This window comes from Amblyomma mixtum, chromosome 3, assembly GCF_055824585.1.
Source record: "Amblyomma mixtum isolate Tamu chromosome 3, ASM5582458v1, whole genome shotgun sequence".
Classification (NCBI taxonomy): Eukaryota; Metazoa; Arthropoda; class Arachnida; order Ixodida; family Ixodidae; genus Amblyomma; species Amblyomma mixtum.
In genome coordinates this window covers 370,753,330-370,768,723 of record NC_143014.1, presented here as the reverse complement: position 1 = coordinate 370,768,723, position 15,394 = coordinate 370,753,330, and the positions used below count along the sequence as shown (strand labels likewise).

General features: G+C 47.8%; 1 protein-coding gene and 1 pseudogene across 1 annotated transcript; both read left to right on the top strand.

Moving 5' to 3' along the window:
- The first annotated feature begins 5,044 nt into the window (after window positions 1–5,044).
- On the top strand, window positions 5,045–6,280 carry LOC149356758 (polyadenylate-binding protein-interacting protein 1-like). The gene has a single exon (XM_089577818.1). It carries the CDS (start codon window positions 5,045–5,047, stop codon window positions 6,239–6,241), a length of 1,197 nt encoding a protein of 398 aa, XP_089433944.1. The 3' UTR covers window positions 6,242–6,280.
- Window positions 6,281–11,903: 5,623 nt separating this feature from the next.
- On the top strand, window positions 11,904–13,101 carry LOC149356757 (polyadenylate-binding protein-interacting protein 1-like; annotated as a pseudogene).
- Window positions 13,102–15,394: the final 2,293 nt, after the last annotated feature.

Genomic DNA, 15,394 nt, shown 5'->3' with positions numbered 1-15,394 from the left:
GGACTGCGTTGCAGGCCATCTCACCTCTCCAAAATGATTTCTGACGTCCGGAAGTTCGGCTGAGGAGGCTTTGTGTGCAGATCGTCTGACCAAGCTTGTATTATGGATTTGCTGAGGTGTTCCTCTTTTGGAAATCACTCGGTGAGCGCTCCTATTTCCCCGCACTTGGCACGCTCTAAGGGTCTAGTGAAGGGTGTCGATTCCCGACTTAGTCCTTCGGGGGCGTGCTTGAAAAACTTTCCCTTACAGGGCCAATCTCCGGCCATCTCTGCACTCGGGTAGCTGACGGAGTGAAGTTGCCGACGGTTTTTGTCACTTTTGCCAGAAGCACATGTCCATCGTAGCTGAAGGTGTGCGAAGAGTGCTCTGAAAAAGATGATACATGTTGTTTGTGCAATGGTGGCCACTCTACTGCTGATTTCAACTGTACTGCGAGGGCTCGGGAAATCCAATGTGTCTGACAATCTTGGCAAGCGTCCTTGCTCTAGGCGCGAGGCAGTTGCAATTTTTAAGGAAAAGGCATATGGTTATTCTAGTGCGGCAGCGCGGCCGACTACTGTGGTGGATTCTAGCCTGTCTTAAAGGTGCTCTAAAGAGGAATCTGAACTCGTCTTTTTACCGCGCGAACTCGGTCTACACGTTCCAGGCATTATTAGAAACTTCAAATTATTGTCCTGCGCAGCCGATTTACACAATTTAAATGAGATTTACCGGGTCGGCTCCCGCCTTTTTTTGAACTCACCACCGACGGTGGGAGTAGTCAACCAACGTTTCAGCCAGTCCCGTGGCGGCCTGCCGCTCTGCCATCGGCAGAGTGATACGTAACGATCGGCGAAAGCAGTCCTTGGACATAATTTGTGGCTGTGTAGCCTCTGACTAGATATGTTTATACACGGAAACCAAAAAAACAAAATAAAAGCGAAAGCGAAGACGCCACGCGACTGCCTGAAATGCACTCCACGAGTTAGTTGAGTACTCCTACCGTATGCGGTGAGTTAAAAAAGGCGGGAGTCGGGACGTTTAATCTTATTTAGATTATGGAAATCGGCCACACAGGACAATAATGAGATGTTTCTAAGAATGTGCGGTACGTGTAGATCGAGTTTCCGCGGTAAAAAGACGAGCTCTGATTCCTCTTCAGTGCACTTTTAAGCTACAGCAGCAGCGGTAGAAAGGTTACGGCGAATGTCATGGCTCGTTTGGTGAAATCTGTCACTGCGTCCATCTGTCAGGTAAGGGTGTCACAGACGCCTTCTTTAATAGTAAATCCAACGCCTCTCCTGCGTCATCTGTGGATCCTGCTGCAGCTCCGGCTCAGAGTGTGATCAGGTCGGCTATTTCTTTAGTGGAAAAACAAAAATAGCATTCGTCACCAACTTGTGCCTCAGAAGCCACAATAGTTGCACTTTTTAAGTGTGTCCTCATGGTGGAGATCGATGCACGGGCGCAAAAACGTAGCCGGTCTCCTCTTGATGTTGCTGGATCTTCTAGCCCTCGGCCTAAAACAAAAAAAAGTAATAAGGTACAAACGTTAAGAGAACCAATCTGGAAAAATAAAAGCAGTTGCTGCTGCAGCTCTCTGGGCAGAATAAGGTCTCTGAGGGTGCTACTATGGAATTGCCGTTCAAGTCAGTCCTCGTTCTGTGACTGAATCTTCCGTTGTAATCGGATTTTACCCGACGTTATAGCACTTCAAGACGCATTGCCAAAGGGCCTCTATTTCAGTGAAGTTGCTAATCATTAGCGAAGGCATCTCTGAGTGGTCTAATGTTTGCTTTCTTACCAACCTCTGCGTACATGACAGCAGCCAGGTATTGTACGTAAAATTTAATGCGAAAATTTGTCGCTCACTTCTTTAGATGATTCTCAGCACCTTCTCCTTCCTTGGAGAAGTAAAGTATGGCGATCTCTGAAACATGAAGTTTATTTCACGCGACTACGTTGCCGTATGCCGAACTTAAATGTTTACCTCTATAGGCCTGGTCTCGCGATCTGCGCTCTTCGCCGATATTGTTCTGAGCCAGAAATTAAAAATCACTTTCTTCGCTCTTGCCGCGGCTTCATTTCGTTAAGGAGGCGACTGCTAGAAGTTCCATTATAGAAACTCAGTTTGTGCCTGTCTTCTGCGATTATTCTATCCCTCTGTGCTTCTGTGCGTGGAAGCAGAAACGGAAATGTTTGCTGAGCCATTCAAAATTTTCTTCTCAATCAAAAAGTCTTCCATCATAATTTATCGCTTCTTCCCCCTTTTCTTTATTTCCGCCTTTTATTTTTTTGATATTTCAATTTCTGTTGTTTTTCTTTTGTTCATTATCTGCAACAAATTTAAGATTAAGCTGCTTTACCACCGCCAACGACCTCTGTCACTAAACCTGAGTTAATCCTTTTTTTTCTGACCTCATCTCATTTCTGCTACATCCAATAAAAAAAAAACTGGTAGTACGAGCAAGTTTATCGGCTACAGTAGTGAAAGGCGAAAGCCTGAGTGCTGCACGGAACGCCGGAATTAGCTTAAAGTGCTATTGAGGTGTCCACTAAACCACAGAGTTTGTAAGGCGCCTTTCCTTTCCTCGAAATCAACGCGGTCTACAACGTTGTCTATGTCAGAACACATCAATGAAGGCCGGAATTAGCTTAAAGTGTTATTTAGGTGTCCACTAAACCACAGAGTTGATAAGGCGCCTGTCCCTTCCTCCAAATCAACGCACTCTACTACGCTGCCTATGTCAGAGCGCATCAATGAACGCCACAACAGAGGTCAAGCTAAAGGTCAAACGTGGATCCGGCGCGACGACGCTGGAGGCTCAAAACCTAGCGCAGTATTGCTTTCGCAGTAAAAAGAAATCTAATGTCAGGAACCAGAGCATGTTCACCAAATGCACAACCGATGTTTTTTACTCGCTTCAACTGTCCTGTCGCAAGGCCTACATAGGTCAAACAGGTCAATGCGTCAAAGACCGTATGAGGCAGCACCGCACTTCGCTGCAGCCAGGCAACACAGCAAATCTGCCAAGACATTGCAACCACTGCAAAGACTGCACCCCTCTGTTCCAAAATGAGAGAATCATCGGCCGCGGCAAAACGCAGACAGAACGAGAAATCTTAGAAGCCTTCAAAATGAAGCAGTTAGGAATTTGAATGCGTCAGCGACAGCTCTGTCAGGTTCACGGCAAAAGAGTACAGTTTCATGAATCGGACATAGGTTGCCACATGCTATCTTCCAACGATTGATCAATTGTGTTCTTGTTTTTCTGATAGCGTTTGTGATTGCAATCGCGCATGTGCACCCTGTTCTGTTGTCGGTGATAAATGAAGAATATTTCAGTTGTGTTTCCAGCGCTGTCCTGTGTACTTCTCCTGCTTGTGAACGCGTCCTTTCCGCCAGCTTCCTACTTACAATGCACCAACTGGCCCAACAAGCTACGCTTCTTGAATACTTGGCTGATTGTTTGTCAGTTTTAGTCTCCCTTGAAACTTCACAAAAGATTTTTTGAGCCGTTTCCTGCAATTTTTTCTCTCATCTTCTTTAAAAGAGGTCCGTTTTGTTTGTTTTCCTGGCCATACAGGTATTCATTCAAACGAGGTGCCTGATTGCTTACCAAGGTCAGGTCTTGGCGGGTCAGTGACACATCCCGTCCGAATTTCAGTCTGCTGGTGATTTCCAGGTTTCAGTGCTTCCAACACACATCAGCGAGGTTGCGTGGTCTCTTACTAAATTCCACTGATTATCAGCACTTAGCATATAATTGGAACGTCCGTTCGTGTAAAACCAGGCTGTGTGAGGTATCAATGACGCGGTTGCGATGCAGTATTCCCAGTTGAAATTTATATCTGTGCAGCTGTGTGTGGTCACCAACAAACCTATGTGGCTGATGAGGAGACGTTGAATCTGCAGACCGTTTCCTCCCATATTGTCAAAAGTTCGCACTTCAGAGGAAGATTTACATGGAGGTCCCTCTCTCTAGGTTCGGGCTCCTGCTATTGCTGCCAGTGTTATTATCGTTCGTTGCGAGCTCAAAAGATTTTGCTTGGGTGCAATTTGTGGGGTTCTCCATGATTACATAATTTCAACTGGTAGGCCGATTTGCTCCTTTATAATTCTTGAAGGTTTTCTTTTTTGTCGTCATAATATTCTTTGTTATTTAACTTTAAATATTCTGGTGTCATTTTTCATCGATACATTTTTCAAAATTCACGCTTGGCTCTAATATTTTTGTCGTAACCGCCTACGCAAATTTCCTGGTTTATTACACTACACTGTGGCCAATCTCCCCATGTAGGTATGTGCCATGTCTTGAAAGGAAGAAGAAGAAGAGGATGTGTCATGGTTTAAGAGGAAGAAGAAGAAGGAAACTGCCTTTCGAGGCGTTATCATTATTATTATTATTTTTAATCCATCATTATTTCCTTGTTTAACATTCTCAGCACCCATCAGTGGCCGCCTATGTCTTGGCCAATCCCCCGCAGTGGGTACGTGCCATTATTTAGAGGACAACAACAACAATAGGACTCCCTTTGTCGCTACCAGTTCTGCTCTCGTTTGGTGCGAGCAACACAGGATTCTCGTTAAGCACTATTTGCGGCTACCTTCATGATTACATTATTGCAAGTGGTCGCTTACCGTGTTAACTCCATATAAAATTCCACCGCATGTCCCAAAAGCGTATTTCATTTTATTCCTCGCATATCTAATTTGCTTAATTTATTAAAAAATTTCACCAATTAATATATTTTCTAATTTCAGTCATTCTACCATTCTACTTAGTTTTTTTTTCCGCACATATACTACGTTGGCATTCACCACCGTACCTTGGCCAATCCCCCCGCGTGGGTATGTGCCATGATTGCTGTGGAGAAGAAGAAGAAGAATGTGATTGTTTGCTTGTTCTGCCCTTTGCAGAGCTTTTGTCGGTGGTCTTGGGGCGGCTGTCGACGTCTTCTCCTGGTCAGGCGAACTCCCTGTGGTAGGCCAGCCTTCTTCTGAGCGCCTTTTTCCGAGGTGACATCGCAAGGCCCCCCGCCAAGCTCCGAAGCGCGGGTGAGCATGGATTCAAGGGGGAACTCCGGCACCTCGAAGAAAGCAAGCGGCGTCGTTCCCGGGCCAGCGGTCACACTGCTACGACAATCGCCCAAAGCCGGGCCAGCGTCGGCAGACTGCTCTGACGATAAAAGCATGCAACCATTCGTGCTGAAAAGCACGCTTTCACCAGAGGCCCCGGTGTTCGTACCAAGGCACTTCAGAGTCCCTCTGCCACAGGAAGTTGCAGAGCCCTGCCCACCCTATTCACCTTCACCACAGTCCCAGGACGCGAACCAGTATGCAATGCTCGAGCTCATGAGCTTCATTGACGACGTCACGCTGTGTCCTGCTGAGTTCGACTCCAAAATAGAAGACGTCACAAGCATATTGAGTGGCATTACCGACGCTGGCGGTCTCTCTCAGGTGGTCGACACTATCTTCCAACAGGGACTGAAAGAGGCTAACTTCAGGTATAGCGGGGCACGCCTGTGCAACCATCTTGGAAGCAACCTTCACATTCGAGGTGTGGAGGAGGACTTTACAAACATGCTTCTGGACCGGTGTCACAAAGAGTGCGTCAAGCGAAACGACTTGGGGTCCGGTGATTTTGACGACGACGCCTACCTGCGCGGTTTGCTGCTGTTTATTGCTGAACTGTTCTCTCAGATGGTGTTTCTGCGGGAGCACCACTCCTACAAGGTGAATCACCTGGCCGCCTGCATTCCCAACATGATACACACGCTTCTGCAGTCGCTCACCAAGGAGAACATCAAATGCACCATCCAGGTGCTGAAGCTTACTGGTGCCTGCCTGGAGGACTATGACAAGGTGGGCTCACCCGAAACCGACTGTTATGCCCTCGACAGTGTGTTTGAGAAGCTCTGCGAGATCTCTCAGAAGAAGGACATTGACCCGACCGCGGCGCTGATGGTCAAGAATGTCCTCGAACTTAGTGAGAGTAACTGGGGCCGCTCTTTGTCGTCTTCGAGCTCCCCATCGGCTGGCCAGGCGTATGACAGCCTTCCCATTACTTGTGGTCCCGACAGCGTGCCGGTCTCCAGTGAAGAGGAGAGGTTTATCCAAGAGCTCCTCCTCACAGAGCGCATGGGGAACATCGAAATGTCTGATGGAAGCGGTTACGCCAACAACTGCTACAATGACGACATGGACGATGAGATTGCGGCAGCCTACGAAGAATTCCTCAAGGAGTCGGGACAGTGAAGCTCTCTCCATCTCGGCAAGGGAGGGGACCAGAGTGGGTTGGCCGAGAGGTGCGAAGATGGGGCAGGCAGCAGTGCTGCCCAAGCGGCAGTGCCTGTACGCGTGTGGTCTATCTCTTTTTTTTTTCAAATTGTTTTGTTGGAATTTTGTTCAACCCCTGTACCCACCCCCTCTGTAACGCCTCCTAGGCCTTCAGGGTAAATAAATAAATAAGTGCAGGACAGTGCCCAGTGTTTTCTTAAGTGTATTTTTTGTCCTCCCTATGTTTGTGTGAATTGGGGTTGGGGGGAAAGTGTGGTGCCACTTTGTGCCTTTCCTTTTTTCCAAACAAGCTTCCTGCATCTCTTTCGCATTGTCCACGTGACGCTTTGCCCACAGTGACGGGATTTGAAGGCGCAGGCTTCTTTCCCAAGCAATGCAGCCCTAGGAAGCCGATCACCAGGCCGCCGCATAGCTTGTACCCATTTTGAGAAAGCCGGTGGGTACCCGGCCGGCGCCGGGAGTCGAACCCACCACCTCCCGAAGCCGAGGTGGGTGCTCTGCCATGAGGCCAGGAATGCGGTTCGTCCCTTCGGATAGGGTCGTCACCAGGTTGAACAACCCGGATGCTGCCCGGACTGCGTTGCAGGCCATCTCACCTCTCCAAAATGATTTCTGACGTCCGGAAGTTCGGCTGAGGAGGCTTTGTGTGCAGATCGTCTGACCAAGCTTGTATTATGGATTTGCTGAGGTGTTCCTCTTTTGGAAATCACTCGGTGAGCGCTCCTATTTCCCCGCACTTGGCACGCTCTAAGGGTCTAGTGAAGGGTGTCGATTCCCGACTTAGTCCTTCGGGGGCGTGCTTGAAAAACTTTCCCTTACAGGGCCAATCTCCGGCCATCTCTGCACTCGGGTAGCTGACGGAGTGAAGTTGCCGACGGTTTTTGTCACTTTTGCCAGAAGCACATGTCCATCGTAGCTGAAGGTGTGCGAAGAGTGCTCTGAAAAAGATGATACATGTTGTTTGTGCAATGGTGGCCACTCTACTGCTGATTTCAACTGTACTGCGAGGGCTCGGGAAATCCAATGTGTCTGACAATCTTGGCAAGCGTCCTTGCTCTAGGCGCGAGGCAGTTGCAATTTTTAAGGAAAAGGCATATGGTTATTCTAGTGCGGCAGCGCGGCCGACTACTGTGGTGGATTCTAGCCTGTCTTAAAGGTGCTCTAAAGAGGAATCTGAACTCGTCTTTTTACCGCGCGAACTCGGTCTACACGTTCCAGGCATTATTAGAAACTTCAAATTATTGTCCTGCGCAGCCGATTTACACAATTTAAATGAGATTTACCGGGTCGGCTCCCGCCTTTTTTTGAACTCACCACCGACGGTGGGAGTAGTCAACCAACGTTTCAGCCAGTCCCGTGGCGGCCTGCCGCTCTGCCATCGGCAGAGTGATACGTAACGATCGGCGAAAGCAGTCCTTGGACATAATTTGTGGCTGTGTAGCCTCTGACTAGATATGTTTATACACGGAAACCAAAAAAACAAAATAAAAGCGAAAGCGAAGACGCCACGCGACTGCCTGAAATGCACTCCACGAGTTAGTTGAGTACTCCTACCGTATGCGGTGAGTTAAAAAAGGCGGGAGTCGGGACGTTTAATCTTATTTAGATTATGGAAATCGGCCACACAGGACAATAATGAGATGTTTCTAAGAATGTGCGGTACGTGTAGATCGAGTTTCCGCGGTAAAAAGACGAGCTCTGATTCCTCTTCAGTGCACTTTTAAGCTACAGCAGCAGCGGTAGAAAGGTTACGGCGAATGTCATGGCTCGTTTGGTGAAATCTGTCACTGCGTCCATCTGTCAGGTAAGGGTGTCACAGACGCCTTCTTTAATAGTAAATCCAACGCCTCTCCTGCGTCATCTGTGGATCCTGCTGCAGCTCCGGCTCAGAGTGTGATCAGGTCGGCTATTTCTTTAGTGGAAAAACAAAAATAGCATTCGTCACCAACTTGTGCCTCAGAAGCCACAATAGTTGCACTTTTTAAGTGTGTCCTCATGGTGGAGATCGATGCACGGGCGCAAAAACGTAGCCGGTCTCCTCTTGATGTTGCTGGATCTTCTAGCCCTCGGCCTAAAACAAAAAAAAGTAATAAGGTACAAACGTTAAGAGAACCAATCTGGAAAAATAAAAGCAGTTGCTGCTGCAGCTCTCTGGGCAGAATAAGGTCTCTGAGGGTGCTACTATGGAATTGCCGTTCAAGTCAGTCCTCGTTCTGTGACTGAATCTTCCGTTGTAATCGGATTTTACCCGACGTTATAGCACTTCAAGACGCATTGCCAAAGGGCCTCTATTTCAGTGAAGTTGCTAATCATTAGCGAAGGCATCTCTGAGTGGTCTAATGTTTGCTTTCTTACCAACCTCTGCGTACATGACAGCAGCCAGGTATTGTACGTAAAATTTAATGCGAAAATTTGTCGCTCACTTCTTTAGATGATTCTCAGCACCTTCTCCTTCCTTGGAGAAGTAAAGTATGGCGATCTCTGAAACATGAAGTTTATTTCACGCGACTACGTTGCCGTATGCCGAACTTAAATGTTTACCTCTATAGGCCTGGTCTCGCGATCTGCGCTCTTCGCCGATATTGTTCTGAGCCAGAAATTAAAAATCACTTTCTTCGCTCTTGCCGCGGCTTCATTTCGTTAAGGAGGCGACTGCTAGAAGTTCCATTATAGAAACTCAGTTTGTGCCTGTCTTCTGCGATTATTCTATCCCTCTGTGCTTCTGTGCGTGGAAGCAGAAACGGAAATGTTTGCTGAGCCATTCAAAATTTTCTTCTCAATCAAAAAGTCTTCCATCATAATTTATCGCTTCTTCCCCCTTTTCTTTATTTCCGCCTTTTATTTTTTTGATATTTCAATTTCTGTTGTTTTTCTTTTGTTCATTATCTGCAACAAATTTAAGATTAAGCTGCTTTACCACCGCCAACGACCTCTGTCACTAAACCTGAGTTAATCCTTTTTTTTCTGACCTCATCTCATTTCTGCTACATCCAATAAAAAAAAAACTGGTAGTACGAGCAAGTTTATCGGCTACAGTAGTGAAAGGCGAAAGCCTGAGTGCTGCACGGAACGCCGGAATTAGCTTAAAGTGCTATTGAGGTGTCCACTAAACCACAGAGTTTGTAAGGCGCCTTTCCTTTCCTCGAAATCAACGCGGTCTACAACGTTGTCTATGTCAGAACACATCAATGAAGGCCGGAATTAGCTTAAAGTGTTATTTAGGTGTCCACTAAACCACAGAGTTGATAAGGCGCCTGTCCCTTCCTCCAAATCAACGCACTCTACTACGCTGCCTATGTCAGAGCGCATCAATGAACGCCACAACAGAGGTCAAGCTAAAGGTCAAACGTGGATCCGGCGCGACGACGCTGGAGGCTCAAAACCTAGCGCAGTATTGCTTTCGATGTAAAAAGAAATCTAATGTCAAGAACCAGAGCATGTTCACCAAATGCACAACCGATGTTTTTTACTCGCTTCAACTGTCCTGTCGCAAGGCCTACATAGGTCAAACAGGTCAATGCGTCAAAGACCGTATGAGGCAGCACCGCACTTCGCTGCAGCCAGGCAACACAGCAAATCTGCCAAGACATTGCAACCACTGCAAAGACTGCACCCCTCTGTTCCAAAATGAGAGAATCATCGGCCGCGGCAAAACGCAGACAGAACGAGAAATCTTAGAAGCCTTCAAAATGAAGCAGTTAGGAATTTGAATGCGTCAGCGACAGCTCTGTCAGGTTCACGGCAAAAGAGTACAGTTTCATGAATCGGACATAGGTTGCCACATGCTATCTTCCAACGATTGATCAATTGTGTTCTTGTTTTTCTGATAGCGTTTGTGATTGCAATCGCGCATGTGCACCCTGTTCTGTTGTCGGTGATAAATGAAGAATATTTCAGTTGTGTTTCCAGCGCTGTCCTGTGTACTTCTCCTGCTTGTGAACGCGTCCTTTCCGCCAGCTTCCTACTTACAATGCACCAACTGGCCCAACAAGCTACGCTTCTTGAATACTTGGCTGATTGTTTGTCAGTTTTAGTCTCCCTTGAAACTTCACAAAAGATTTTTTGAGCCGTTTCCTGCAATTTTTTCTCTCATCTTCTTTAAAAGAGGTCCGTTTTGTTTGTTTTCCTGGCCATACAGGTATTCATTCAAACGAGGTGCCTGATTGCTTACCAAGGTCAGGTCTTGGCGGGTCAGTGACACATCCCGTCCGAATTTCAGTCTGCTGGTGATTTCCAGGTTTCAGTGCTTCCAACACACATCAGCGAAGTTGCGTGGTCTCTTACTAAATTCCACTGATTATCAGCACTTAGCATATAATTGGAACGTCCGTTCGTGTAAAACCAGGCTGTGTGAGGTATCAATGACGCGGTTGCGATGCAGTATTCCCAGTTGAAATTTATATCTGTGCAGCTGTGTGTGGTCACCAACAAACCTATGTGGCTGATGAGGAGACGTTGAATCTGCAGACCGTTTCCTCCCATATTGTCAAAAGTTCGCACTTCAGAGGAAGATTTACATGGAGGTCCCTCTCTCTAGGTTCGGGCTCCTGCTATTGCTGCCAGTGTTATTATCGTTCGTTGCGAGCTCAAAAGATTTTGCTTGGGTGCAATTTGTGGGGTTCTCCATGATTACATAATTTCAACTGGTAGGCCGATTTGCTCCTTTATAATTCTTGAAGGTTTTCTTTTTTGTCGTCATAATATTCTTTGTTATTTAACTTTAAATATTCTGGTGTCATTTTTCATCGATACATTTTTCAAAATTCACGCTTGGCTCTAATATTTTTGTCGTAACCGCCTACGCAAATTTCCTGGTTTATTACACTACACTGTGGCCAATCTCCCCATGTAGGTATGTGCCATGTCTTGAAAGGAAGAAGAAGAAGAGGATGTGTCATGGTTTAAGAGGAAGAAGAAGAAGGAAACTGCTTTTCGAGGCGTTATCATTATTATTATTATTATTAATCCATCATTATTTTCTTGTTTAACATTCTCAGCACCCATCAGTTGCCGCCTATGTCTTGGCCAATCCCCCGCAGTGGGTACGTGCCATTATTTAGAGGACAACAACAACAATAATAGGACTCCCTTTGTCGCTACCAGTTCTGCTCTCGTTTGGTGCGAGCAACACAGGATTCTCGTTAAGCACTATTTGCGGCTACCTTCATGATTACATTATTGCAAGTGGTCGCTTACCGTGTTAACTCCATATAAAATTCCACCGCATGTCCCAAAAGCGTATTTTATTTTATTCCTCGGATATCTAATTTGCTTAATTTATTAAAAAATTTCACCAATTAATATATTTTCTAATTTCAGTCATTCTACCATTCTACTTAGTTTTTTTTTTCCGCACATATACTACGTTGGCATTCACTACCGTACCTTGGCCAATCCCCCCGCGTGGGTATGTGCCATGATTGCTATGGAGAAGAAGAAGAAGAATGTGATTGTTTGCTTGTTCTTCCCTTTGCAGAGCTTTTTTCGGTGGTCTTGGGGCGGCTGTCGACGTCTTCTCCTGGTCAGGGGAACTCCCTGTGGTAGGCCAGCCTTCTTCTGGGCGCCTTTTTCCGAGGTGACATCGCAAGGCCCCCCGCCAAGCTCCGAAGCGCGGGTGAGCATGGATTCAAGGGGGAACTCCGGCACCTCGAAGAAAGCAAGCGGCGTCGTTCCCGGGCCAGCGGTCACACTGCTACGACAATCGCCCAAAGCCGGGCCAGCGTCGGCAGACTGCTCTGACGATAAAAGCATGCAACCATTCGTGCTGAAAAGCACGCTTTCACCAGAGGCCCCGGTGTTCGTACCAAGGCACTTCAGAGTCCCTCTGCCACAGGAAGTTGCAGAGCCCTGCCCACCCTATTCACCTTCACCACAGTCCCAGGACGCGAACCAGTATGCAATGCTCGAGCTCATGAACTTCATTGACGACGTCACGCTGTGTCCTGCTGAGTTCGACTCCAAAATAGAAGACGTCACAAGCATATTGAGTGGCATTACCGACGCTGGCGGTCTCTGTCAGGTGGTCGACACTATCTTCCAACAGGGACTGAAAGAGGCTAACTTCAGGTATAGCGGGGCACGCCTGTGCAACCATCTTGGAAGCAACCTTCACATTCGAGGTGTGGAGGAGGACTTTACAAACATGCTTCTGGACCGGTGTCACAAAGAGTGCGTCAAGCGAAACGACTTGGGGTCCGGTGATTTTGACGACGACGCCTACCTGCGCGGTTTGCTGCTGTTTATTGCTGAACTGTTCTCTCAGATGGTGTTTCTTCGGGAGCACCACTCCTACAAGGTGAATCACCTGGCCGCCTGCATTCCCAACATGATACACACGCTTCTGCAGTCGCTCACCAAGGAGAACATCAAATGCACCATCCAGGTGCTGAAGCTTACTGGCGCCTGCCTGGAGGACTATGACAAGGTGGGCTCACCCGAAACCGACTGTTATGCCCTCGACAGTGTGTTTGAGAAGCTCTGCGAGATCTCTCAGAAGAAGGACATTGACCCGACCGCGGCGCTGATGGTCAAGAATGTCCTCGAACTTCGTGAGAGTAACTGGGGCCGCTCTTTGTCGTCTTCGAGCTCCCCATCGGCTGGCCAGGCGTATGACAGCCTTCCCATTACTTGTGGTCCCGACAGGCGTGCCGGTCTCCAGTGAAGAGGAGAGGTTTATCCAAGAGCTCCTCCTCACAGAGCGCATGGGGAACATCGAAATGTCTGATGGAAGCGGTTACGCCAACAACTGCTACAATGACGACATGGACGATGAGATTGCGGCAGCCTACGAAGAATTCCTCAAGGAGTCGGGACAGTGAAGCTCTCTCCATCTCGACAAGGGAGGGGACCAGAGTGGGTTGGCCGAGAGGTGCGAAGATGGGACAGGCAGCAGTGCTGCCCAAGCGGCAGTGCCTGTACGCGTGTGGTCTATCTCTTTCTTTTTTCAAATTGTTTGGTTGGAATTTAGTTCAACCCCTGTACCCACCCCCTCTGTAACGCCTCCTAGGCCTTCAGGGTAAATAAATAAATAAGTGCAGGACAGTGCCCAGTGTTTTCTTAAGTGTATTTTTTGTCCTCCCTATGTTTGTATGAATTGGGGTTGGGGGGAAAGTGTGGTGCCACTTTGTGCCTTTCCTTTTTTCCAAACAAGCTTCCTGCATCTCTTTCGCATTGTCCACGTCACGCTTTGCCCACAGTGACGGGATTTGAAGGCGCAGGCTTCTTTCCCAAGCAATGCAGCCCTAGGAAGCCGATCACCAGGCCGCCGCATAGCTTGTACCCATTTTGAGAAAGCCGGTGGGTACCCGGCCGGCGCCGGGAGTCGAACCCACCACCTCCCGAAGCCGAGGTGGGTGCTCTGCCATGAGGCCAGGAATGCGGTTCGTCCCTTCGGATAGGGTCGTCACCAGGTTGAACAACCCGGATGCTGCCCGGACTGCGTTGCAGGCCATCTCACCTCTCCAAAATGATTTCTGACATCCGGAAGTTCGGCTGAGGAGGCTTTGTGTGCAGATCGCCTGACCAAGCTTGTATTATGGATTTGCTGAGGTGTTCCTCTTTTGGAAATCACTCGGTGAGCGCTCCTATTTCCCCGCACTTGGCACGCTCTAAGGGTCTAGTGAAGGGTGTCGATTCCCGACTTAGTCCTTCGGGGGCGTGCTTGAAAAACTTTCCCTTACAGGGCCAATCTCCGGCCATCTCTGCACTCGGGTAGCTGACGGAGTGAAGTTACCGACGGTTATTGTCACTTTTGCCAGAAGCACATGTCCATCGTAGCTGAAGGTGTGCGAAGAGTGCTCTGAAAAAGATGATACATGTTGTTTGTGCAATGCTGGCCACTCTACTGCTGATTTCAACTGTACTGCGAGGGCTCGGGAAATCCAATGTGTCTGACAATCTTGGCAAGCGTCCTTGCTCTAGGCGCGAGGCAGTTGCAATTTTTAAGGAAAAGGCATATGGTTATTCTAGTGCGGCAGCGCGGCCGACTACTGTGGTGGATTCTAGCCTGTCTTAAAGGTGCTCTAAAGAGGAATCTGAACTCGTCTTTTTACCGCGCGAACTCGGTCTACACGTTCCAGGCATTCTTAGAAACTTCAAATTATTGTCCTGCGCAGCCGATTTACACAATTTAAATGAGATTTACCGGGTCGGCTCCCGGCTTTCTTTGAACTCACCACCGACGGTGGGAGTAGTCAACCAACGTTTCAGCCAGTCCCGTGGCGGCCAGCCGCTCTGCCATCGGCAGAGTGATACGTAGCGATCGGCGAAAGCAGTCCTTGGACATAATTTGTGGCTGTGTAGCCTCTGACTAGATATGTTTATACACTGAAACCTAAAAAAACAAAATAAAAGCGAAAGCGAAGACGCCACGCGACTGCCTGAAATGCACTCCACGAGTTAGTTGAGTACTCCTACCGTATGCGGTGAGTTAAAAAAGGCGGGAGTCGGGACGTTTAATCTTATTTAGATTATGGAAATCGGCCACACAGGACAATAATTAGATGTTTCTAAGAATGTTCGGTACGTGTAGATCGAGTTTCCGCGGTAAAAAGACGAGCTCTGATTCCTCTTCAGTGCACTTTTAAGCTACAGCAGCAGCGGTAGAAAGGTTACGGCGAATGTCATGGCTCATTTGGTGAAATCTGTCACTGCGTCCATCTGTCAGGTAAGGGTGTCACAGACGCCTTCTTTAATAGTAAATCCAACGCCTCTCCTGCGTCATCTGTGGATCCTGCTGCAGCTCCGGCTCAGAGTGTGATCAGGTCGGCTATTTCTTTAGTGGAAACACAAAAATAGCATTCGTCACCAACTTGTGCCTCAGAAGCCACAATAGTTGCACTTTTTAAGTGTGTCCTCATGGTGGAGATCGATGCACGGGCGCAAAAACGTAGCCGGTCTCCTCTTGATGTTGCTGGATCTTCTAGCCCTCGGCCTAAAACAAAAAAAATAATAAGGTACAAACGTTAAGAGAACCAATCTTGAAAAATAAAAGCAGTTGCTGCTGCAGCTCTCTGGGCAGAATAAGGTCTCTGAGGGTGCTACTGTGGAATTGCCGTTCAAGTCAGTCCTCGTTCTGTGACTGAATCTTCCGTTGTAATCGGATTTTACCCG

Bases quoted from the DNA above. Each gene is read 5' to 3' on its own strand.
- LOC149356758 (XM_089577818.1), top strand. From the start codon at position 5,045: ATGGATTCAAGGGGGAACTCCGGCACCTCGAAGAAAGCAAGCGGCGTC.